This window comes from Pteronotus mesoamericanus, unplaced genomic scaffold (assembly GCF_021234165.1).
Source record: "Pteronotus mesoamericanus isolate MK-2021 breed Mesoamerican mustached bat unplaced genomic scaffold, CSHL_Meso_final contig_116, whole genome shotgun sequence".
NCBI classification, from domain to species: domain Eukaryota; kingdom Metazoa; phylum Chordata; class Mammalia; order Chiroptera; family Mormoopidae; genus Pteronotus; species Pteronotus mesoamericanus.
The window spans coordinates 34763741-34790145 of NW_026555027.1; the positions used below are offsets into that span (position 1 = coordinate 34763741).

General features: G+C 33.2%; 1 protein-coding gene across 1 annotated transcript in view; it reads left to right on the forward strand.

The window, feature by feature from the left end:
* Positions 1 to 26405, forward strand: part of ECT2 (epithelial cell transforming 2) — a 61844-nt gene that overhangs the window by 31885 nt on the left and 3554 nt on the right. The window contains exons 16-24 of the mRNA XM_054577051.1: positions 1349 to 1459; positions 2366 to 2462; positions 5193 to 5274; positions 12855 to 12933; positions 13090 to 13209; positions 16786 to 16924; positions 18415 to 18569; positions 24834 to 24941; positions 26070 to 26216. Coding sequence (XP_054433026.1) covers positions 1349 to 1459; positions 2366 to 2462; positions 5193 to 5274; positions 12855 to 12933; positions 13090 to 13209; positions 16786 to 16924; positions 18415 to 18569; positions 24834 to 24941; positions 26070 to 26216 — 1038 coding nt within the window. The remainder of the gene's footprint in view (positions 1 to 1348; positions 1460 to 2365; positions 2463 to 5192; positions 5275 to 12854; positions 12934 to 13089; positions 13210 to 16785; positions 16925 to 18414; positions 18570 to 24833; positions 24942 to 26069; positions 26217 to 26405) is intronic.

Genomic DNA, 26405 nt, shown 5'->3' on the forward strand with positions numbered 1-26405 from the left:
TTAAGATTCCACATATGAGTGAAATTATATGGTATTTCTTTTCTTTTTCTGACTTATTTTACTTAGCATTATACCCTCAAGTTTCACCCATGTTGTTACAAATGGTAAGATTTAATTTCTTTATGGCTAAATAACATTTCATTGTATATATATAAAATCACATTTTTATCCATTCATCCATTGACGGACACTTAGATTGTTTCCACAGCTTAACTATTATAAATAATGCTGCAATGAACATAGGGATGCTTACTCAAATTCTTTGGATAAATACCTGGAAGGTCTTCCTGGATCATATGGTAGTTCTGTTCTTAATTTTTTGAAGATTCTCTATACTGTTTACTGTAGTGGCTGTACCACTTAACAATCCCACCAACAGTATACAGGGTTCCCTTTTTTCCACATCCTTCCAACACTTGTTATTTCTTGTCTTTATGATAGTAGTTATTTTAACAGGTATGAGTTGATATCTCTGTGGCTTTGGTTCTCCCTTTTTAAATATTTAGTGATATTGAACATCTTTTCATGTGCCTGTTGACCATCTGTATGCCTTCTTTGGGAAAAAGTCTATTCAGATTCTCCTGTCCTTTCTTCAATCAGGTTTTTCTTGTTGATGAGTTTTATGATTTCTTTATATATTGTAGATATTATCTCCTTATTGGATATGATTGGCAGATACCTTCACCCATTTATTTGGTAGTTGTCTTTTCCTTTTGATGATAGTTTCCTTCACTGTGCAGAAACTTTTTAGTTTGATGTAGTCCTAGTTGTTCATTTTGCTTTGTTTCCCTTGCCTTTGGAGTCAGATCCTGAAAAACATCACGAAAATCCATGTCAAAGAACTTAACCTCCCTTGTATTCTTCTAGGAATTTTATAGTTGCAGGTCTTACATTCTAGTCTTTAACCTATTTGAGTTAATTTTTGTGAATGGTGTAAGATAGTAGTCTAGTTTTATTCTTTTGCATGTAGCTGTCAAGCTTTTCCAACACCATTTATTGTACAGACTCCTCAATTATATGTTCTTGGCTTCTTTGTTGTAAATTTATGGAAGTTTTTTAAAATTGCAATGCTTATACTAGTACAATAAGCTGTAATATATTTTTGTTTCTTTCTGGTCTTTATTTATTTTTCAGGTTCTAGGCTGTATGTACCAATTGATGCATTTTGTTTAGCAATTAACTCACTCATGAGTATGAACTTTAAAAAATATTTTTTATTTAATATGAGAATGAGAAGACACTTACAAACGTTTGCCTTCAATATGTCAGATTGTCGATCATTGACTTTAAATTTTAGTGTCTAAGGATGAAATACATTACAAATTAATTTCTTTTTTATTCTTCCTAGTCAAAAGATTTGGTAAAAACCTACCCACCCTTTATAAACTTCTTTGAAATGAGCAAGGAAACAATTATTAAGTGTGAAAAACAGAAACCAAGATTTCATGCTTTTTTGAAGGTAATGTACATTCTTTCAAATAAAAATCTGGGAATAATTTCTGAAGGAGTTTATTAAAATTATACTTTTAGTAAAAATGTATGCATGTAAGGACACCTTAATGTTATCTGTTAACTTTAGCTGTACCTGAGAGTGGCAGTGATATTTAGCTTCTGAAGATTTGACATATTAGGTAGCAGGGTCCACGAGTCAGCTGAGTGAATGAGAATGTTGTATATGGTTATTGTTGTTATTACTATTATGTTTAGGTTATCCATGTTTTAGTTCTCAAGCACCTAAAAAATTTCCAGGGTGATTTTGTTTTGCCTTTAGTGATTCCCCTGCCCCCCATCAGTGCCTTTCCTTTGTTTATCCAGTGGTGTCAGCCTAATTATTATTTTTTTACAAGATTGTATTTACTTTTAGAGGAAGGGGAAGGGAGGGAGAGACAGAAGGAAACATCCATGTGCAAAAGAAACATCAATTGGTTGCTTCTCGCGTGCCCCCAACTAGGAACCTGGCCTGCAACCCAGGCATGCACTCTTAAGAATCGAACCAGAGATCTTTCAGTTTGCGGGACGACACCCAGCCCACTGAGCTACACGAGTCAGGGTAGCATAATTAATATTTTAAAACATTTTTTCCTGTGAATGATAGATTTAAGAGCATCTTAAGATGAAATATATAATAGTGTGTGGAGGAACTCATTTTCTGGTTAAGATGTAACCCTTAGATGGCCAGGAAGTCATTTCAGGACTTGGGACATTTTTTGACCACAGTAATCTGCCACTGAACAACTACCACCCCACTTTGGCAATTAGCCATCAGGACATTAATGATCAGGTGTAATCTGATAAATGTAGGTTGTCTAGTGTTTGTAGAAAAAAAGCTTTGTTAAAAATTGTTGAATAAATTAATTCCTTTCAGATAAACCAAGCTAAACCAGAATGTGGACGGCAAAGCCTTGCTGAACTCCTCATCCGACCAGTACAGAGGTTACCCAGTGTTGCATTACTTTTGAATGGTACTTGTCTAATCATTTTTCAGACCACTTTGGATAATTTTGTGGAATGGTTTTATTCTAAAAAATTGGAAACTTTTTTGTTTTCATAGTTTTCTTAGATTTCAGCATTAACATTTATATCATTTACATAGATAACATCTTTATGGATAACCTTAATCATTTGTGTTACAAAAACAGCCTGGCCTAAAATGCTTTATTTGTTCTGATATCAATTTTATATTTATATTTTAAGGATTTTATTTATTTATTTTTAGAGAGAGAGGAAGGGAAGGAGAAAGGAGAGAAACATCAATGTGGGGTTGTCTCTCATGCACCCTCTACTGGGGACCCGGTCCACAACCCAGACATGTGCCCTGCCTGGGAATCGAACTGGTGACCCTTTGGTTCGTAGACTGGCACTTAATCCACAAGCCACAACAGCCAGAGTTGATGTCAATTATATTGACTAGTATTGCACTTTTTATCTCTCCACTAAAAGTCTCCTTACATTTCATGGTGTATCACTAATTTAAAATCATTTTATATGTATGTAAACACACCATTTACTCACAAAATCACAAGGCAAGAGATTATTCATATGTCTCAAGTTATTTTTTTTTTTTTTCAAATCATAGTAAAGTTTTGTATACTTGCTCTCAATGCTTACTGTTTTTTTCTTAGATTGTGCAGAACACTCTTGAAACATACATTCATTTGTTTTAGGAGTTACACTATAAATATCAATGCAAGGGAGTTTTACAGCAGAGTTAATTTTTATGAATAAATTTTGTCTGCAGTAAAAGGCAAGCATATCTGTACATTTAGCTCACTAAGGAAGTGATCATGTTTAGGACAGTGTCAGTTTTTATATTTTAAAAATTTAAGTATGAAAACTAAATTACAGACAGGAATAAATCTGTAATAAAGCATTTTGATTCTCAGACCTTAACTACAGTAGGATACATAACTAACAAGGAGGCTAATTTTGTAACTTTAATCTGTTTTTAATCTGTTTTCTTAAAATACTTGGTTTAACTTGAATTGTAGTAGTTGCTTAAAAATTGACAATTTTTGTTCTAAGTTTTTCTAATGTAGTTTAGAATTAAGAGCTGATAAAATGATTTTCTAGTCATCTTCTTTTAATAACTTTTATTGATTTTGCTATTACACTTGTTCCAATTCTTCCCCCTTTGCTCCCCTCCATCTGGTACCCCCATTTCCTCCTGCAAACCTCCCCCTCTTAGTTCATTCATGTTCATGGTTTGTGCATGTGAGTTCTTTGCCTACTCCTTTCTACACTGTTCTTAATATCCCCGTGTCTATTTTGTACCAACCGGTTACGCTTCTTAATCCCTGGACCTTTCCCCCTGTTTTTCCCCCTTTCCCCACCCAAGTGATAAGCCTCCAAATGATCTCCATATCTGTGATTCTGTTCCTGTTCTGCTTGTTTGCATCATTTGTTTTTTTTTAGATTCCGTTGTTGATAGTTGTGAATTTGTTGCCATTTTAATGTTCATAGTTTTGATCATTATCTTTTTCTTATATAAGTCCCTTTAACATTTCATGTAATAATGCCTTGGTGATGATGAACTCTTTTTGCTTTACCTTGTCTGGGAAGCACTTTATTAGCCTTTCCATTCTAAATGATAGCTTTGCTGGATAGAATAATCTAGGTTGTAGGTCCTTGCTTTTCATCACTTTGAATATACTTCCTTACAGCTTAATTTTCTGACAGGTTTGAGTGTTACTTGTTTCAAGGTCTAGTTGTAATTCTTTCTGTGGTTGCATGAGGAGGTGCAATGTGTTTACCTATGTCTCCATCTTGACTGGAGGTCAATTTTCTGGTCTTTAAAAGCTGTTCTATTTTACAGATTATAAAGAGAATATATGGGCAAGCAAACTTTTAACTTTACACAGCAGTCTGTGTGTGTGTGTGTGTGTGTGTGTGTGTGTGTGTGTGTATGTAAATATTTTTGCTTATCTTTATTTTTCCATTAAGTTTCTGTAGACATCCATCACATTTTGTCATGACTAAAATGAGCTTGATTTCTGATCCATTCTTTTATCAATCCATATAAAAGTTTGGGTGGATGTGATACTAGGAAACCCTTTGGTGGAACGGCATAGGAAATGTTATGAACAACCTGGATTAAAAAAGTCAAAGTTACGTAAGCATCTCTGAACCTGTAAGCATCCCATGAACCTGTAAACTAAACAAAACCTGCTCTGAAGGGCAACAGATTCTCTCTGTGATGGAGTCATGGACTTCAGTACAAAATACAACATACAGGGATGGGCAAAAGTAGGTTTACAGTTGTAATACAAGTAACACAGTAATTAATAAATAATAATACAAGACTAAATTCTTTCTTGTACACACAACTGTAAACCTAATTTTGCCCATCCCTGCATAATGATTTCTCAAGTAACTGATGATCGTGTGTTTTCATTCATGGAGAGAGTTTAAGGAATCTATTAAGTCCTCAACCTTCATTGGAAGGAAATTGAGATAGTGAAATACGTGTTACCTGCAATAGCAAGTTAAGTCAATAAAAAAAATGTGGAAGCCTTAACATGTGTAGAAAGAGTGCTCTTAAGGGAATGCTGAGTAAGTATTTTTTTAAAGTGAATGTTGGCTATGTCTTTAAACATTATCAATCTATATCTATTAAGATGGGTAACATTTTTAAGTCTTAGAAGGAAAACCACTGAATTTTTGTTAATGATGGAAAAAACATTTTATCATTACAGACCTTAAGAAGCATACAGCTGAAGAAAATCCTGACAAAAGCATGCTAGAAAATGCTATTGAATCACTAAGGGAAGTAATGAAGTAAGTGCATTATTTCCGTTTTTTATTGTTCCTTGGATGTAGAATGGAATTGATAGAACAATTAGTCATAGAGAGGAAAATGTTAACAAATATTTGTAAAATACTGAAGCTTTTTTTCTAATAGTGTAGTTACACATTGAAATGATGAGAATGTTGTAATAAAACACTGATTAATCAAAAACATTTTTTCTTAAAGTATTAAACTGTTATGCACAGAGAATAGCAATGGTTTGCAAATTTGAAAATGTTATAATTTACTAATAGATGTTTTCTTCATATATATCTCTAGTCATAGCTTATTTTTGTCTTCATATTCATATAAACTGCCCAAATTTAACTTGGGTATTTGACAGTGGTGAAATAAAAACAAAAGGTTTATAATACTTTCTTCACTTTACCTTTAGCTTTTTGTTTCTTAACTTGAATTTTAAGGAATTAAATTGTCAGGGTTGGTTGGAGATGTAAGAAAAGCATAAACTCAATAAAACTGATTTGGGCCCTTGATTGTTATAAACTTGTAGACATAGTTCTGATCAGAAATGCTCTTTTCTGACTACTATGATTAGAGTTGAAAACTATGTTGGTATTGTTTTGTCTCATAGAGGGCGAGAGCACTTCATCTCTTAGGACTTTACATATCAACATATTTAATAGATATAATGAAGTATTTTCTGAGATCCCATGAGGTGGCTCAATATGAAATATTTCTTAAAATACTTGCAAAGGAGCTCTTAGCAAGGAACTTTACTAGCTGCAAGATGAGGGTCCAACAGTAAAATAATGCTCAAATTAGTGAACACCAGTTTCAGTTGCTACTGACCATTCTATGCATGTTTTCTTTTTTGCTTACATTTGTATTTTATGTGTTCATCAGTCTTCTTGCTTTTGATTTATTTTGGGGCCAGGAAAATAGTTTTTTTCAACACTTCATGCTTTAACAACCTCTGACACTATTTACCTTGATTCTTTCAACAAACTCTTTGAAGTAGGCAGCCATTGTTAATATATTTTCCCAAAAGCGAAAAGCTGAGAGGCTATTACTTGCCTAATTTATCTGTTTAGTGTGTATCATACTGTACCACTATTTTGGTAATAGCATATGCTATTTGTTATTTATATGTAATAGATTTTGGTAAATAAAGATTATAAAGTAACCTAACTAGGGAAAAAACTACTCATTAGACCTGCTGCCTCCTTTGGAGGAGTGCCACAGAGACTGCTGGTCCAGGGGTAATGGGCCAAAGTCATAAGACTGGTGATTAAAGATTTCTTCTTTTTCAACATTATTTAAGCGTCTTGAGACCTTACAAATCTTTCTAATATATCTCTGTCCTAAATGGCTTGCTTGTAGATTTTCAATATATGTTGATTTTATAGAAGCTGCTATTTTATTGTTGAATTGCGATGCTGATATGTAAACCTTAGAGAATTTGAGCATATCTGAATTCTTGAGATTCTTGAACATTTAGCATAGGGATTAAATGCTTATTGTGGTTGATTGAAACAACTGTAACCTGTTAGGTAAAGGAAATACTGAGATAGCACCAATTAACTAGTCCTTGCTATTTCAGCAAAACAAACAAAAAAAGCACTAAAATTGGATTCTAACACCATTAATTACACATACTTAATTTATAAACATTAATTTGTTATAGATTTCTGTTTTACTAGTTTCAGCATGTTAACTATACATGTTTAAAATATATTTTGATTAACTTTGGCATACATATACTCCCACAATACCATCACTGCTGTCAAGATAAGCGACATTTTTGTCACCTCCAAAAGTTTATTAATCGCCTTTGGTATCACTTTTCCTGCTTCTCCCTGTCCAGACTATCCCAAGGCAACAACTGCTCTTTCTTTTTTTTTTAATCAGTATAATCTGCATTTTCTAGGATTTTACCTAAATTAGATCAAACAGTATATTATCTTTTGTCAGACTTTTTTTAATACTCTGCATAATTATTTCAAGATTAGTCCTTATTGTTGCTTATATCAATGGTTCATTCTCTTTTATTGTTTTCCATTGTATGGAAATACCATGTTTATCCATTCATGTGTTGGTGAACATTTTGATCATTTTCATTGTCTGGCTATTACCAATATGCTGCTGTGAACATTGGTGAATAAATCTTTTTATGGACATATACTTTCATTTCTTCTGGATAAATACCTAGGAGTAAAAATGGCTAGGTCATGCAGGTGTTTAAAAATCTATCCTGCTATTTCCAAAGTGGTTGTATTATTTTGCATTCGCATCAACAGTGTATTTTTAGGACCTGAGTACCAGTTGCTCCGTGTTCTTAAGTATGATCATTCATTTTATTTATTTTTTTATTTTTTATTTTATCAAAATGTTTATTTTTGAATTACAGTTGACATACAATATTGTATTAGTTTTGGGTGTACAACCCTGTGATTAGACAGTTATATAACATGAAAGCGACCACTGTGATAAATCTAGTACTCATCTCACACCATATGCAGTTATATTATTACAATATTAACTATATTTGCTATGCTGTTCTTTGCATCCCCATGACTATTCTGTAACTACTAATTTGTACTTCTTAATCCCTTCAACTTTTTCACTCATTTACCCCCACCCCCATTCATTTTAATTTGTGAAATTCTAATGGATGTGTAGCTATGTATCTCATTGTAGTTCTGACTTGCATTTTCCCTAGTGACAAAGGATGGTTAGCATTTTCCCATGTGCTTATTTGCCATCCGTATTATCTTCTTTGTTATATGTACATGTATGTTCAAATCTCTTGTCTTTCTTTTTTTTTAATTTGGATTTTCTTATTTTAGAGTTCTTTTAAAAAAACTGCCCTATTAAAAAAGTTGGTTAAGAAAAGACTTTTGTCAAATACATGATTTGCAAATATTGTACTCTGTGGCTTGTTTTTAGTTTTTTAGCAGTTCCTTTCTAAAATGGGAGTTCTAGATTTTTATGGGATCTAATTTATCAGGTTTTTTTCCCCCATGGATGGTAATTTTGTAATTTTTTCTTGGGTGATCTTGGTCTAACTCATGGTCACGGAGGTTACCTGTTTTCTTCAAGAAGCTTTGTACTTTTAATTATTAGATAAAAATCATACGTCCAATATTCATTTTAAGGGTTTTTTTTTTTTTGGTATAAGGGTAAGGTATAGATCAATATTTATTTTTTTAACGGAAATCTATTTTATCACTTTTTGGTAAAAATACCAACTTTTCTCCACTGAAATTAGTTTTAACTTCTGTTGAAAATCAGCTGACCATAAATTTTTTTTTAATGATTCAACATTTCTTTTTTTAATTTTATTTTAATTTATTTTTTCAAATACATTTGTCTCTGCCTACCCCCCACCACTTTCCCTTGCCCCCTCCCCCCTTCCCTCACTCAGCTCTTCCCCTTTGGTTTTGTCCATGAGACCTTGCTATATGTTCCTTGACTTTCCCCTTCCCTTCCTTTTCCCCGCCCCCGCCCCCCCTTCCCTCTTGTCTCTGTTGATTTCTTTTCCTTTCAGTGTTGCTGGTCTTATTTTCCTTGCATCTTTGTATTGTTGGTTAGGTTCCACTTATAGGTGAGATCATATGGTATTTGTCCTCCCTCCCCCCTTCCAGCTTATTTCGCTTAGCATAATGCTCTCCAGTTCCATCCATGCTGTCCTGAAGTTTAGTACTTCTTTTTTTCTTTCTGCTGCGTAGTATTCCATTGTGTATATGTATCATAACTTTTTGATCCAATCATCTACTGATGGGCATTGAGGTTGCTTCCAACACTTGGCTATTGTAAATTGTGCTGCTATGAACATTGAGGTGCATAGGTTCTTTTGTATTGGCGTTTTGGTATTCTTAGGGTATAGTCCCAGCAGGGGAATCACTGGATCCAAAGGCAGTTCCATTTTCAGCTTTTGGAGGAAATTCCACACTGCTTTCCACAGTGGCTGCACCAGTCTGCATTCCCACCAACAGTGGACTAGGGTTCCCTTTTCTCCACAGCCTCGCCAGCACCTGTTGTTTGTGGATCTGTTTATGATGGCCATTCTTACCGGTGTGAGGTGGTACCTCATGGTGGTTTTGATCTGCATTTCTCTGATGGCTAGTGATGCTGAGCATCCGTTCAAATGCCTCTGGGCCCTCTGTATCTCCTCCTTGGAAAAGAGTCTGCTCAGGTCCTTAACCCATTTTTTGATTGGATCGTTTGTCTTCTTGGAGTGGAGTCGAGTTGAGTTCTTTATATATCTTGGAGATCATACCTCTATCTGATGTATCATTAGCGAATATATTTTCCCATAGAGTTGGCTCCCTTTTCATTTTGCTGATGTTTTCTTTAGCCGTGCAGAAGCTTCTCATTTTGATGAGGTCCCACTTGTTTATTCTTTCCTTTATGTCCCTTGCTTTAGGAGACATTATCAGTGAAAAACTTGCTGCGTGGGATATCTGAGAGTTTCCTGCCAATGTCCTTCTCTAGGACTTTGATGGTGTTGTGACTTATATTTAAGTCTTTTATCCATCTTGAGTTTATTTTTGTGTATGGTGGGGGTCAGCTGATGATCCAATTTCAATTTTTTGCATATAGCCATCCAGTTCTCCCAACACCATTTGTTGAAGAGGCTATGATTGCTCCATTTTATGCTTCTGCCCCCTTTGTCAAATATTAGATGCCCATAGAGACCTGGGCTTATTTCTGGGCTTTCTATTCTGTTCCACTGGTCTATGGGTCTGTTCTTGTGCCAGTACCAGATTGTTTTGAGTATAGTGGCTTTGTAGTAGAGTTTGATGTCCGGTATTGTGATCCCTCCTACTTTGTTTTTCTTTCTCAAAATTGCTGAGGCTATTCGGGGTCGTTTATGGTTCCATATAAATTTTTGAAATGTCTGTTCTATTTCTGTGAAATATGTCATTGGTATCTTAATAGGGATTGCGTTGAATCTATAAATTGCTTTGGGTAGTATGGACATTTTGATGATATTAATTCTTCCAATCCATGAGCACGGTATATGCTTCCATTTATTTGTGTCTTCCTTAATTTCTTTTTTCAATGTTGTATAGTTTTCTGCGTACAGGTCTTTTACCTCTTTGGTTAAATTTATGCCTAGGTACTTTATTTTCCTTCTTGCTATATCGAATGGTATTTTTTCTCTGATTTCTTCTATTGCATTGCTGGTTTACAAAAATGCCTTTGATTTCTGAATGTTGACTTTGTATCCTGCTGTTTTGCCAAATTCACTTATTAGGTTGAGGAGTTTTTTGGTAGAGTCTACAGGGTTCTCTATGTACACTATCATGTCATCTGCAAACAATGATAGTTTTACTTCCTCCTTTCCTGTTTGGATGCCTTTTATCTCTTTCTCTTGTCTGACCACTGTGGCTAGGACTTCCAATACGATGTTGAAAAGATGCGGTGAGCAGACATCCTTGTCGTGTTCCCGATCTTAGTGGGAAAGCTTTCAGTTTTTGCCCGTTGAGTATGATATTGGCTGTAGGTGTTTCATATATGGCCTTTATTACGTTGAGGAATGCCCCATTTATTCCCATTTTGCTGAGTGTTTTGATCATAAATGGGTGCTGTACCTTATCGAATGCTTTTTCTGCATCTATTGAGATGATCATGGGGTTTTTGTCTTTTATTTATGTGATGTATCACGTTTACTGATTTGCATGTATTGAACCATCCCTGCATGCCCGGGATGAATCCCACTTGATCGTGGTGGATAATCTTTTGAATGTATTGCTGGATGCGGTTTGCCAATATTTTGTGGAGGATTTTAGCATCTATGTTCATCAGTGAAATTGGCCTGTAGTTTTCTTTCTTTGTAGGGTCTTTATCTGGTTTTAGGATCAGGGTGATGCTGGCCTCATAGAAAGAGTCTGGGAGTCTTCCCTCCTCTTGGATTCTTTGGAATAGTCTGAGAAGGACAGGAGTTAGCTCTTCCTTAAATGTTTTGTGAAATTCTCCTGTGAAACCGTCCGGCCCTGGGCTTTTGTGTGCCAGGAGTTTCTTGATGACTGCTTCAATTTCCCCAGCTGTTATCGGTCTGTTCAAGCGTTCTGTGTCTTCCTCCTTCAGTGTTGGAAGATTATACTTTTCTAAAAATGTGTCCATTTCATCAAGATTTTCAAATTTGTTGGCATATAATTGTTCATAGTAGTTTCTGACAATCCTTTCTATTTCTGTGGTATCAGTTGTTATTTCTCCTCTTTCATTTCTGATATTATTTTTTGGGTCCTCTCCGTTTCATTCTTGATGAGTCTGCTTAAAGCCTTGTCAATTTTATTTATCTTTTTAAAGAACCAGCTTCTGGCTTGGTTGATCCTCTGAATTGTTCTTTTCGTCTCTATGTCATTCAGTTCTGCTCTAATCTTGACTATTTCCTTCCTTCTACTTGCTCTGGGATTTACTTGTTGTTGTTTCTCCAGTTCTTGAAGTTGTAGTGTTAGGTCTTTTATTTGAAATGTTTCTATCTTTTTTAGGTAAGCCTGTATTGCTATGAACTTCCCTCTCAGGACCGCCTTTGCTGTGTCGCATAGGTTTTGGACAGTTGTCTGTTCATTTTCATTTGTTTCCAGAAATTTTTTGATTTCTTCTCTTATCTCATTATTGACCCATTCATTGTTTAATAGTCTACTGTTCAGTCTCCATGAGTTTGCAAGTTTTTGAAGTTTCTCTTTGAGGTTGATTTCCAGTTTCAATCCCTTGTGGTCCGAGAAAAAGTTTGGTGGTATTTCAATTTTCCTGAATTTGCTGAGGTTTGCTTGGTGTCCTATCATGTGGTCTATCTTTGAAAAACTGCCATGAGCATTTGAAAAGAATATGTATTTTTCTTCTTACATCTTACTTGTCTTTGAATCTAAATGTGTCTCTTATAGACAGTACATAGTTGGCCAGCTTGCCTTGTTTGTTTCATGTCACACAGGAATTGACTTCCAGTGTTTTGAGAATGCTTGTTTCTTTATATTTTGACAGTTTTTTAGTTGCTTCAGTCAGAAGGGTACCATATACAAAGGTGCCATGTATAATGTGCACCCATGTTTTTGTACACATTTATACATGGGATTATTATACACATGGTATGTAATCATTATACCCATGTATAATGCGCGCATCCTTATTTTTCCCTCAAAAATTTGGGCAAAGAAGTACACATTATGCATGGCAAAATATGGTATTTGCTTTCCTTATTTCATCTTGTCTGGAAGCTGTGGTCTTAGTTTTGTTTCAGTGAAATGATTAGCATATGACTTGGGAATAACTTTAGTAAAACCTTAACTGAACTTATAATTAAACCTGTTAACATGAAGATTATACAGATATAATGTATTTTAGGAAGTGTATACTGAGTATAGTTTAAAAAAAAGAGAATATAGCAAAGAGTATAGCAAACTGTACTTTTCTGAAGGGTGTATGGAATTTTTTAAAATGTAGCAGATACTTTTAGGGAATATTTTAACTGATTCCGTTAATCAGAATTAAGATTAACTCATTGGAAGGACTTTTATTATAACATGATGTATTTGTATGCAGTTTCCATATTCTGTTGTTTTAAAAAGTTAAAGTTTTAAAAATAACCTTATCAATTTTTCAGGCATATTAATGAGGATAAGAGGAAAACTGAAGCTCAAAAGCAATTTTTTGATATTGTTTATGAAGTAGATGGATGCCCAGTAAGTATTCATTTTTGATTGTCAATTTATTTTTTCTTTCTTACTTAGATTCTACAATTTTAATGTAAACGAATCATGGCACTGCTTTCTTTTAAATTATAATTAAAAATAATTCCTTATTCTCAAGTGATGTGTTTATATTTTCAATCTATACAGGCTAATCTTTTATCTTCTCACCGAAGCTTAGTCCAACGAGTTGAAACAATTTCTCTAGGTGAGCACCCCTGTGACAGAGGAGAACAAGTAACTCTCTTTCTCTTCAACGATTGCCTGGAGGTAAAGTTGTACTTAATATTAACACCGCTGATTTGTGTGATTTCCTTGAATGTTTAAAACCAAGCCTTGATTAAAGTATTAAATTTAAGTTTAAAGTAAGTGAACTTAAATAATCACAGTTTTTTGACTGAGACCAATTGCTGATTTAATTCTATTTATTAATGGAATGCTTTTAGGAGAGGACCTAATATTAAGAAGTATGATAAATTTTCATGACTTCAAATTCAAGTGAGAATGGAAATTTAGCTTATTTTCATGCAAATAAATGCTTAAGTCAAGAGTTTTAGGAACTTCCTATTTTTATGTATATTTATAAAAGATGTACAAAATAATTACAAGTTTATTTTGAAATTTAAATAGGTTTTTCTATCAAAGAAGTCAATATTTTCTTGAAAAGAGAGATAACTTGGTTACTTAGTCTCATGAATTATGATTCTCTGATTCTTCCTTATGTTAACGGTTTAGAGTGTATGGGTGGTCAGTACATCAGATGGCATGCAATGATTCTATTTTAAAACTCTCATCGAAGTTAAGGTTTTCCTCCATGTTATTTCTAAAAGCAAACTGAACTACGTTTGTGTGCTTTTCAACTCTTTTCTTTCATTCTGTTGATTGTGTATTTTTAAACACTTAAATAGCCTAATGGAGGATAAAGAGGAGTGTATTTTTCCCTTTATCTCAGGAGATAAAACTATTCATTTTGATAAGATGGATATTAACCAGAAGACCAATTTGACATTTCTATTATTGGGTAAATTTCTGCCGCTTTCATAAAGAGATTTAATGGGCGATTTATTTATTTATTTATGTTTCTTTTTACTGACTTATGGGGCGATACTGGTTAACAAAATTACACAGGTTTCAGATGCACAATTCTACAACATGTCCTCTCTAGGCTGCATGGCGTGTTCACCACCTGTCAAGTCTCCATCCATCACCATTTATCCTCCCTGTGTCCTCTTCTACCTCTCCCCGCCCCTCCTCCCAGCAGTCACTCATTGTTGTCTGTGGTCTGTGAGTTTTTTCTTCAGTTCAGTCTCTCAATCCTGTCACCCAGTACCTGCCACCTTACCCCCAGCTGTCAGCCTGCTCTTTCTCTATTTTGCTCATTAGTTGCTTTTGTTCATCAGGTTCCACATGAAGGGAAGTCATATGGTACTTGTCTTTCTCTGACTGGCTTATTATTTACTTAGTTAACATAATGCTCTCCAAGTCCATCACTGCTGTTGCAAAGGGTAAAATTTCCTTTTTTATGGCTGAGTAGTATTCCAGTGTGTAAATGCACCACAGCTTTTTTATCCACTCATTTACTGAACACTTGGGCTTCTTCCAGATATTGGCTATCGTAACTAACACCGCAGTGAACATAGGGATGCATATATTCTTTCAAGTTAGTGTTTTGGGTTTCTTAGAATAAAAAGCTTATTTTTTAAATGATGTTAAAAAAAAAATCACTCTGTCATTGCAGTGATTATCCTTTCAAAAAGACTATACCTCTTTCTTTTTTTCCTTTTCTAATTGTTTTCTAGTGTTGTGCTCTTGTATCACATATATTAATATAAAATACAAGGGAATCTTAGAGAGTAAATCATGCCCAGTCACCAGAAGTTCACTTGTGTTAAGAGCAGAGTTTTGCTATTGTGAGGTTACTGAAAATTGATATTTGCATTTTTCCAGAAATGTTACAACACGCAGAAGAGTGAAAATACTGTACACAATTGATCATACCCGGAACTGAGAAAGTTATAAGAAATCATGAGGCAGATAATTCAGAACTTCTTTTCTATCCCATAAAAGAAATTTAGGCTGCTCTGCTTTTGAGAACAGGAGCTAGGTGGAATCAATTATGGATCATATTCATCTCATTTTGCATTGTTATGGAGTTCTGTTTGTCCATAGTTTGTTGGTACTTCTGTTTGTTAGCTTCTATTAAAGTTTTTTTAGGTTTTTCCTGTTGACGTGCCTAGGTCAACTGGCTCTGTTCATCTAATTAGTTGGCTATCTATCTGTACTTCACTGCTAATCCATTCTAGTTTTTAATCTTGAGAGAGTTATGGTTAACTTTAAATTTTTGATCCTATATCCCCTTCAAATTCCATGATGCTTTCTGTAGCTGGCTCATTGACTTACCTTCCACTTTAATTCCTGCCATTTGTCATTCCCTGTAGCTTTCAGTCGATTATGTGATACTCTGGCCTCTCATTTCATTTACCAGTAACTTTTTGTTCTACTCTTTCTTTGTCTCAGAATCTCAGTAACTGAAAGAGCTCTATTTTTAACATTAAATTTGAATTTAAAGATTTATAATCTTAAACTCTTATTCTTTAGCTTGTTTGTCTAAAAAAAACGAATGAACATAAAACCCAAGCCTCAAGGCAAATTGGGAATGAAGAGTATGATGAAATTTATGATTTCCCTTAAATATAGCAGATTTTACTGAATCTAAATTAATTTAGTATTTTAGAATATATTTTTTCCTTTTTTATTTTATTGGTGTTTTGTTTTTTTAAACTTGATGTAAAATATATGTAAATATTAGTGAAAATATTTAGAGTCTTTATTACTTATTTTCACTCTATTAATGTAAGTGAACTTTTAATATTTAATATATAATAGATCTGTGTCATGTACCTGCTCAATGTGAATATGGTATTGACTGCCTTTTGGTCTTTTCTAATTGGTCAACACAGATAGGTATACTTTTCAGCCATACTTTATTAAAGTTATCGTGGTGACCAGTTAATTTCAATTAATTAAGTAACCTAATCTAGATGATTTTTTGAGAATATCTTTTCGTTGATGATTAGAATCTCAAAAGGCATGTTCTTTTTAAAAAGCTAAATGACATAACAGGCTTTCGTGGAAATGAAAATAATAACTTCAAAGACTTTATAAAATTCACAGAACTTTAGTACATTGTAAATCACAGGCTCCTTTCTGATTTTGCTCCTGGCTTTTCCAGCATTCCTTTGCTATCTCTTCCTTTTGCATGAATCCCTAGTATAGGTAAAATTATATTTTAACACAGCACCTTGAGTATATAATTTGTATCATTTGTTCAGTGTATTGTATAGTTACCCTTTAGATCTTTCTCAATAGTATGAAAATATGAGAGGTAGAACCATTTCTGTGTTATTTAACTCCTGTGTTCTCAGGATCTGAGGTAATCATGAATTCTCTTAAACTGATGTCACTGATCTTTTTAACCCAATACAGAGATCCCAGAGCAACTATTTTTTTTTTCCTGAACTCAAGAAGATTCCTCAGTTCTTTAATCCTCTGAGTTCTCACAGTGCTTCTAAGTTTTTTCACACCTCTGGGATTTTTTTCATAGATCCTGTCCCTTGGCCTGGTTTCTTGACTTTTGAACTCTTATATAAACATGAGCATTTCTGTTACACAGTTCACATGTATGAATTTTTTTTACATAGCTTCTTATCCCATGGTAATTCTGGAATGACTAATAGCCAAATGAGCTGCATATTGACTTATATGATTAGTACCATTTTATTTTTTATTATTTGGTCTTGTTTTTATTCATATTACTTACAGTGTCTTATTTTTTTCTATAATCAGATAGCAAGGAAACGCCACAAGGTTATTGGCACTTTTAGGAGTCCTCATGGCCATACCCGACCCCCAGCTCCTCTTAAGCATATTCATCTAATGCCTCTTTCTCAAATCAAGAAAGTGCTGGACATCAGAGAGACAGAAGGTATGCTTATTGGCCAATAAAATTATTCATTGGTAGGTTTGATTCACTTTCATATGTTTTATGTATAAATGCAAAATTATCTTTATGTATAATTGGTTAGTTCTGGTAAAGTAATTCTTTTTATACTTCTATCCCAGCTCCATCTTTAGGAACTGACTTTATTTTTGATATTTTTCAAATAGAAGTGCTATCTCATTTTGACATGTAACCATTTAAGGAATATCTTTATCCCTTATATGGCTCGTTACATGTCAAAATATTACCTTAATCTAGCCTGTTCCCATACCAAACTTTTAATTTCTTCAGAATTCAAAAGAAATTACCAGTCTGTTACCTGTGCTCCACGTCTTAACACCTTCCCTGCTGTCAGTGGCTGCATTGCTAAGGATGCGATTAGACTGTGACCAGCAATAGATGTGCATGAGCAAATACACCCAAAGTAACTGTGGGATTCTTGACATGGAGTTAAATGTATAGTAAGGGAAGCCTTTACTCTCAACTTTGGTAGTATTTGGGAGGGTCTCTGAGGGCCTGAAATTGCCAAAAGTTTATACCTACCCAAAACAGTATTGTATATTTAACTAGTACCTAGTGACGTGTCTGCATGGCCGTATTTTGGATGTTAGGCATATGTTCTTACAATGTAAGCAGGTCCCATTACTGATCCTGTCCTCTAATGTGGAAGGCTTTGAGTTAATAGAAACAATTAAAGAAAATTTGAACAGTAACTTATCTTTACTCAACTTGTCAAAGTCTGAGCTATTAAGGGTTATATAGTAAATTTATTTTACATCATTTCCATAGTTTTATATTATAATAATGGAAGACTTCATTGTTTAAAATAGGTTCTGCATCTCGGTCACAAAACATTTTGTAACAATTTTATTTTTTTATTTTTTAAAGATTTTATTTATTTTTAAAGAGAGGGGAAGAGAGGGAAAGTAATATCAGTGTGTAGTTGCCTCTCACGTGCTCCCTGCTGGGGACCTGGCCTGTAACCTAAGCATGTGCCCTGGCTAGGAATTGAACTGGTGACCCTTTGGTTTGCAGGTCAGTTCTCAATCCACTGAGCCACACCTGCCAGGGTTGTAACAATTTTAATATTTGGACATTTTATTTTTTTGAACTTGATTTAGGTCGGTTGCATGTTTAAATTATTCCTGTAGTCATTTTTATACATCACATTCTAAGATTATACATAATGGTTCATTCTAATTGTTTAAAACCTCCATCATACAAAATATTAAATGTCTTGAAAAATACTGTTTATGTAATGTCAGACTGTCATTGTTGGTTCCTCATATGGTACTGCTATAATTCTAATGTTTCGATGTAATACGGTGATTTTCTTTGTCCAATTTAAAATAGAGGGGATGGGAAGGATAGTGAAGAGATTTTTTAAATTGGAATATTGTTGGTCTGAGGGAACTAAACTTGCATTAATCTGTCATTTTCCAAGAGTAACAATGTTTATGATTCTGGAACCCTAGATTGCCATAATGCTTTTGCCTTGCTTGTGAGGCCACCAACAGAGCAGGCAAATGTGCTGCTCAGTTTCCAGATGACATCAGAGGAACTTCCAAAAGAAAACTGGCTAAAGATGCTGTGTCGACATGTAGCGAACACCATTTGTAAAGCAGATGCCGTAAGTTCTTAATCTACTATTATAATGAAAAGTTAACTCCATGGCATTGCATTCAAGCTAAACCTGTATATTTCTAATGACTTATTAATTACAAATATAGGAGAGTTTTAGTTTTGTGTATATTGAGAAAAACTGGTTTAATAAGTTGTTTTGGAAAATAATTTTTAAAAGTATAGATATATGAAACATTTCTTTTGAGTTACTGGTTTACAAAAAGTCCCTCATAACCTTATAGTTTCTATGTTTCTGCTTTAGTGAGGCCTTTTGGGACTTTTAATGTACCCTGCAATTTTCATTGATGGTCTTCAACCTGGCTGTTTGTAGAATAGAGGTTATTCTATTCTGCTGGGGTTTTGTGCTTTGTTTTGTTTTTTGTTTTTTGTTTTTTAATCTAACTGAAAGCAATAGATTAGTTATAGTAAGTTGGTTTTCCTATCAAGCAAGTAGCCAATCTTGTTTTCTTTGCCCAGCCTCTTAAAATCAAATGCCATTACGAATATATACATATAGTATATATAATTATCCTATACAGGTAAAAGTGAAGATACATGAAGAAATCCAAATTATCACAGTTAAGTGATTTACCAGAAGTCAGGTAGCCTGTAGTAGCACTTTGATAAAATACAGGCCCCTTAAAATAATTTAATTTCATCATACATGGGAGACATGATAGATAGACTCTCATCTTTGCACAAATGACATAGATTTATTATCAACCTTCATTTATTAATAGAATTATACTTTTGATATTAGTGGTTAGATCTGTAATGGCTTTAGAAGAGCCATCATTTGACCCTCAGTTAATGGAAAAATTTCCTTAAAATGCAGTCTATTGACTTACTAGCCATAAGATGGCTAATAATGCTAGAACTCAACTAATGAAACAAATTTCATAAAGTAAACTTAGCCACAAGATGGCAGCAAACATTTAACTATGTCCTGATTCATACTGTCCTAAACAAAATTTTTTCAAGTTGTGAAATTTTGTGACTAAGAAATGTGTCTGTAAATTCACATATTTGTTGACTTCAGTTGAGCTCTGGCACATTTAAAATACTGCATATAGTAAATTTTTTAAAAAACCGAGTCACTGTGTTATCATTTGAGAACATTTGCCATGTTGATGAGAAAGCATTTTTAAATGTGTGTATATACACAAAAGATGTAAAAGGTAAAAAAATCTCTTGATTCTTTGAATCAGTAGTTTTTGTCCTCCTAAAATGTATCTGTTGGTACCCTAAATAATTAGAGCTTAAATAATTAAGAGTAAAATAAGTATAGCTATTTTATTGTAGACTAATTTCATTTGTCATGCCCATTTGTAAATGGCTTAAGAATTAAAATTTTCAGGCTGAAAGAACACTTAATCTAGTATCATTATTTTACATGTGAAACTAAGGCCGAGAGAATAAAACTGACATTAGATTCTAGGTATCCTTATTCTTGGTTAAACCCTCTCAATAGTTTTTCTCCTCATGGATATGATGCCCCATATTCTGTTATTTCAGATTTAAAGGTTATAGTATTAATCTATTGAAATTTTTTTCTCAGAATACTTATGTATTTTTGGTCTCTTGCCAGCATGTAACCTTCAGTTGCATTGTCTGTACTCTTAAAGCTCATATATCACCTGAGGTCAGATCATAGCTTTGCTGAAGCCATTACAGATTTCTGACCTCTGATATCAAAAGTGTAAGTCTATTAACAAACTTACACAATGTTACACTCTCCTCTTCCACTTTGAATATTTTAGAAATAACTAGATAATTAAATATCTTATGCTGCATTTCAGTACTTTTACCACTAATTATTTATAGTTCTATAAAAAAATCAAACTTATCTGTACATCTTGATGAAATCACCACTGGCTACTTAATAGTAGCAATATTCATTTAATATTCAATAATATTCAGTATTGTAGAACTAGAATTTCTAACTACATGAGGAATAATTGACTAAAGACAGAACACATATAAGAAGAGTTGCACTTCTGAGCCAATAATATTTATAATGGAGTTAATATGATTTTTTAAAATTATAATTATTCTGCTGATTATTAGCTATACATATTAAGTTGTTAATATAAATGTCTATTATTGGGACCACTTCAGTTTGACCAAATCAGAAACTCTTAAGCTATTAACATGATTACAGAGTTTGAGGAAATCACTGAGGTACAGGCTAAGGGAGGGGACACAATGACAAATGAGAGAGTTTAGCTGTTTAATTTGTTTTCTGTGTAGGTGAATCTATAAAGATGATATATGGATGTTAATTTTGTATCCATTGTTTTTATTAAATTGATTATCTTACTGTCTCCAATTGTTTTCTGACAATTCTTTTGAATTTTTCAGCTCTCAGTTTTAAAAAAATGTCGTAAGTTGACCAATTCAGATTGAGCATTGATAAATTACCTGGTAGTTTGAAAATATGACATAATAGAAAAAATGATTCTGTGTCAGAGCTTTTTAAAAAAATTTGTCTCTATGTTTAGGATCATAAAAAATACCTATCAAATAGTAGATTTTTAGTATATATTTATTGATTGGATGAAATCCAAATTGAAATGAAATTAAATTGAAAATGGAATGAAATGAAAAGAAAATTAAGTTCATAAAACTAAAGTTGAAGCTGTGCTTAGTTTATAGTGCCATATGTATAGCAGTGTAGAAATAGGAATGTTAATGCAAAACATTAAGATAGTGCAGGGAGACTCGGGGTTAGGCAGAGCTTGTATCACAGTCCTGGCTGCTTTGTTGCCCGTGGATTGGCAAGAGATGTTAACTATTCAGTGGTTTTTATATTTTTTTAAACATTTTTTATTTACTTACTTTTTTTTAGGAAGCAGGGAAGGGAAGGATAAAGAGAAGGAGAGAAACATGCACGTATAAGAGATACATGGATCAGTTGTCTCTTGCTAGCCCCCAACCGGGGACCACTGCGGCCCAGGCATGTGCTGTGACTGGGAATTGAACTGGTGACCTCTTGGTTCACAGGCTGGTGCTCTGTCTCTGAGCAACACCAGCTAAGGCTACATTTTATGTGATTGTCTAGATAATTGGTAGGAACTAATTGAAAACTACTAGTCAAATAAATATAAATGCATACAAATAGTTTTCATCTTTGTCAGCAGTAACCAACTAGAAAGTGTAGGAAATAATGACACCCCCACCCCACACATCTTTTCAATAAAATTTGGTATAAATTTAGGAAATTCTAGTATAACTCTAGGAATAGCCTTGTAAGGAACAAATGAAATTATTTTAAGAAAACTACAGTACTTTACAAAGAGACCTATAATGTTCCTCAGTGAGGATACTGACCAGCCATAAAGATGGCGATTTATTGATATGCTTATAAAATCCTATAGGAAATATTTGGAATATGACAGAATGATTTCAAAGATGATTTTCTTTTTTAAAAAAAGCAACAAGAAAATTTAGAAAATAGTACTTTCTTTATGAGATATTAAATTGTATCTTTCAAGTTAGGATGATCAGAACACTTTACAGCAATTCAGAAATTTTTAGGTGGATCAATGGGAAGGATAGAGGACCTTGATGTGAGACTTTATTGTATGATAAATGTAGAACCTTAATGATTTAATGAGATTGTTAACACATGGTACTAAGGTATTTTGTTAAGTACTTAGAGAAAATTAGATGGTATATCCTAACCATATAATTCCTAAAAGTAGATTCAGGAATTAAAAGTCAAAAGTAAAGCCAATTCAAAAACCTATAAGAAAATGTAGGTGGTGAATATTGAATTTTTTTGTTTTAGGAATATTAATTAAATTAATTAAATATTAATATTGTGGATATTAATCCCATATCAGATATATGATTTACAAACACTTATTCCCATTCTGTGAGTTGCCATGTTACTCTTTGATAGTGTGTCTTATATACACAATTTTTTAATTTTCATGAAGCGCATTTTGTCTATTTTTTCTTTGGATTTTGCCACTGGTATTAACAAAGAAATGACTGCTAAATCCATTGCCTTGGAACTTTTTCCCTGTGTTTCTTCTAAGAATTTTTATAATTTTAGCTCTTATATTTAGATATTTAATCCATTTTGACTTTTTATATATGGTATAAGGTAAGAGTCCAACGTTATTGTTTTTTGCTTGCAGATATCTAGATGTTGAAAAAACTGTCCTTTTTCCTTGGAATAGTTTTGATGCCCTTGTCAAATCATTTGACTATGTGAGGGTTTATTTATGGGTTTTCTATTCTGTTTCATTATTTCTGGGTTCTGTATTCTAATTTATTCCATTCTGTTTAATTTCTTATATCAGTACCTTACTGTTTTGATTATAGTAGCTTTATAGTAAATTTTGAAATTAGGAAGTTTGAGACTTTCAACTCTGATTTTTTCTTTTTTTTTAAAGATTATTTTTGTTATTTGGAGTCCCTTGAGATTTCATATGAATTTTAAAATGAATTTTTCTTTTCCTGAAAAAAAAAATCAGAGAGATTTCATTGAATGTGTAGATTGCTTTGGGTAGTAATGACCTCTTAACAATATTGAATCTTTCAGTTCAGCAATATAGGATGTTTTCCCATCTGTTTGTGTCTCCTTTAATTTCTTTAAGCAATAACACTGTTGTTTACAGTGTGTCTTTCATTTCCTTGGTTAAATTATTCCTAAGTATTTTTTTCTTTTTCATACTATTGTGTTTTGAAACACTTTAAGTGTTCAAAAATAGTCAAATAATAAAATTAATTCTAGTATAATCAAAAGAGATTTTTATAAGCTGTTCATTAAGGGTAATTCTTTTAAGTATTTAAAGACATGGAGAAAAAATACCGAAGTGTACAGCTAATTTTGTTGAAATATTTTATGCATGTAGGAAAATATCTGATAGGATTATATCAAAATGTAAATAGTAAATGGTGAGTAGAGTTTGTGGGTGATTTTATTTAAAAATTTTCTTCCAAATTTCTCATAACAATGTGATTTTAAAAAAGAAACTCGAAAAAGTTATAACATTATATTTAAAAGATACTGATAATTGTAAGTACTGTTACCTGAGTGGGATTAGATAAGCAACTGTGAGTCATTTAGCAAGTAGATCGAGTGGAAAAGAGAGTGTCTAGAGCAGGCAGGGTGGATTTGGTTGTTTTAATGAAATTAAAGAAGCTTTAGCAAAACTAAGGCTGTCTATGTGGAGGTTAGTGGTGAAGAGCCAAAGCAAGTGCTTATCGATTGTAATATTCAACACCTTGTGTTTATAAAGGAGTTTAACATTTCTTTTCAGAGAACTGCTGTGCACTATTTTGTTTTAGCCTTATGATTACAATGGGTTAGGTATACTAGGTATTTTCTACATTTTTGCCAATGAGAAAGTTTTCAGAAAAACCACCATTCACAAGATTGTGTAAAATTCTCCAGCAGTAGAATGATAGTGCTGGAGCACAGTCAGTCCTACAGTGCTAGAGTAGTGCGGCAGCTTACCAGTTCATGGCCTAGATTTATATACTTAAAGTGAAAATTGGTTATAGGAGTATGCAAAAAACATTTGGTTTAACTTGCTTTCTTCTGAAAGACCAAGCATAATCTGAGCAACTAATAGTTAAATTGCTTGGAGTTTGTTTCACTTAAGGTTAATTTTAGTTACCGGTTCTTCATGAACTCTTTGGCTCCTTTCAGAATGTGATTTAAAATATAAACCTCCTCCTCAGAATAACATCCTTTGCACTTATGTACACACAGAATTTTGCACATAATATCAGGGGGTTGTATACCTCCTGATTTCCATGCATTGCCAATTCTAGAAACTCTTGATCACACCTGCAGAACCTCCAATTTAGAATTCCTCTAGATGTTAATAGAGGGTGAAAGGAAAAAGTAGGAAAGGAAAAAGTGTAAATTTAAATTTCAGATTTTACTCAAGGAAATTGTTTGTGATATTGGTTTTGTTGCAGACGTTATTTTTAACCATATAAATTATGCTAATTTTCTAACTTGTTAGTTTTAGGTTTGTTAGTAAGATTTTATATTAAGTTTTCTTTTTGAGTTGCATTCATGTCTGTTGTCCTTGTAATTAATTTTTTATTTACTGAGTGTTTATTTTCTACTATCTTAAATTAGTACATTTTAGAATAGAAATTATGTCAAACACATACAAAATACTGAATAGTTTCATTTACATATACTCCCCTATGTAGATAAGTGCTTAAAGGTTTGGTCTTTAAAAACAATAGTGTATTTTTTAAATTTTATTTTAAAATAAGAAAAATGTTTATTTTTCAACAGGAGAATCTTATTTACATTGCTGATCCAGAAACCTTTGAAATAAATACAAAAGATATGGATAGTACATTGAGTAGAGCATCTAGAGCAATAAGAAAGACTTCAAAAAAGGTAAGCCCTAGTGGCATTATTTTTAAACATGTTCCCAAACAGTATTTTTCAGAGTATATTAAAATAACATTGCCATAAACACCAGTGTAAAGGTAGTCTAAAGTAGTGTTAGTTTTGGGATAGGCATGGCGCACAGAGATGATAGTTTTAGTTTTGTGAATTCTTTGGCACAGTAACTGTAACAACCCGTTATCCTTCCTATTTTTGTTATAGTGATACTTCTGTGAACTCCACTTCAATAGAAATGTACTGATGGTGTTTTAGATAGAGATATGTGTGCATTCATCTTAAATATTGCTTCAGATATTGTTCAGCAAAGGGCAATTGACAGAAGACATGGGATCTATTCCTGACCATAGTGTGTTTCAGTCTTGTAATGAAGATAACTTCCCTGTTTACCTTATCAGGGTTGCTGAAGACTGTGTAAGAATGTTGATAATAGGGCTTTTTAATAGCAGAACTAGAATTTTAATTGTCCAGGTTGAAATTTCAGCTAAAGTCTATTGCTGGATTTACAAATTTTTTTTGTTTTTGCTTTTGAGGGAAAGCCTTGTACTTAATCATCTTTGTATTTCCCAGCAATTAACCTGTATGATATATACTAGTTAAACATGTTAAATGATGAGACAAATGAACTCCTTCACTTTTTCAGTAAAGAAATCAAGGTTCCAATGGCTTTGGATTAAAGATCACAACTAAATTTTAGCGGAATCAGACAAAAAAACCCTAAATTTCTTCTCTCCCATGTCATGTTTATGCTTGTCCCTTCTTTTACACATTTGACTCTAGCGCTCTATGAATGCAAGTGGACAGCAGGCTTTTGAATAATGTTCAACGTCATTTGATTATAATGTTGATGACACGGTATAGGGACTTAATTGTTTATATCAGTAAATTTGGTTTCACTGTGTGTCCTTTCATGTGATGTCAAAGAACCTGTTTATGACCATGATGCTGAGTGAGGACTTCACCGTTCAACATTTGCTCAGTGCTTTGTTCGAAGAGATTCTCATTCTGTTATGTACTATATGGACAAAAACTTTGGATGTTATTTGGCTTTGTTATAATTGTTCTTATAAGTTATGTTAAATTTATATAGGCTTAATTATAACTGTTTTTTAACTCTAGGTTACAAGAGCATTCTCTTTCTCCAAAACTCCAAAAAGAGCTCTTCGAAGGACTCTTATGCCATCCCAAAGTTCAGTGGAGGGAAGAAGTCCTCACAGTGGTGACAAGCGTGCACTGAGTCGCCTGTCTAGCACATCGTCATTAGCAGTAAGTGACTTTGATTAAATGGGCTAAATGACTTACTCTATTTTATGGAGTAAATAGGGAATTTTCTAACTTTTAAAGATGGAAATCTAATATCTCCATCATTTTTTACTGTATCTCTTCTAACATCTTTTATTGGGTAAAGGTAACTGAGAAAACCTCACTCAATGAAATAGAGATAAGGACATACTT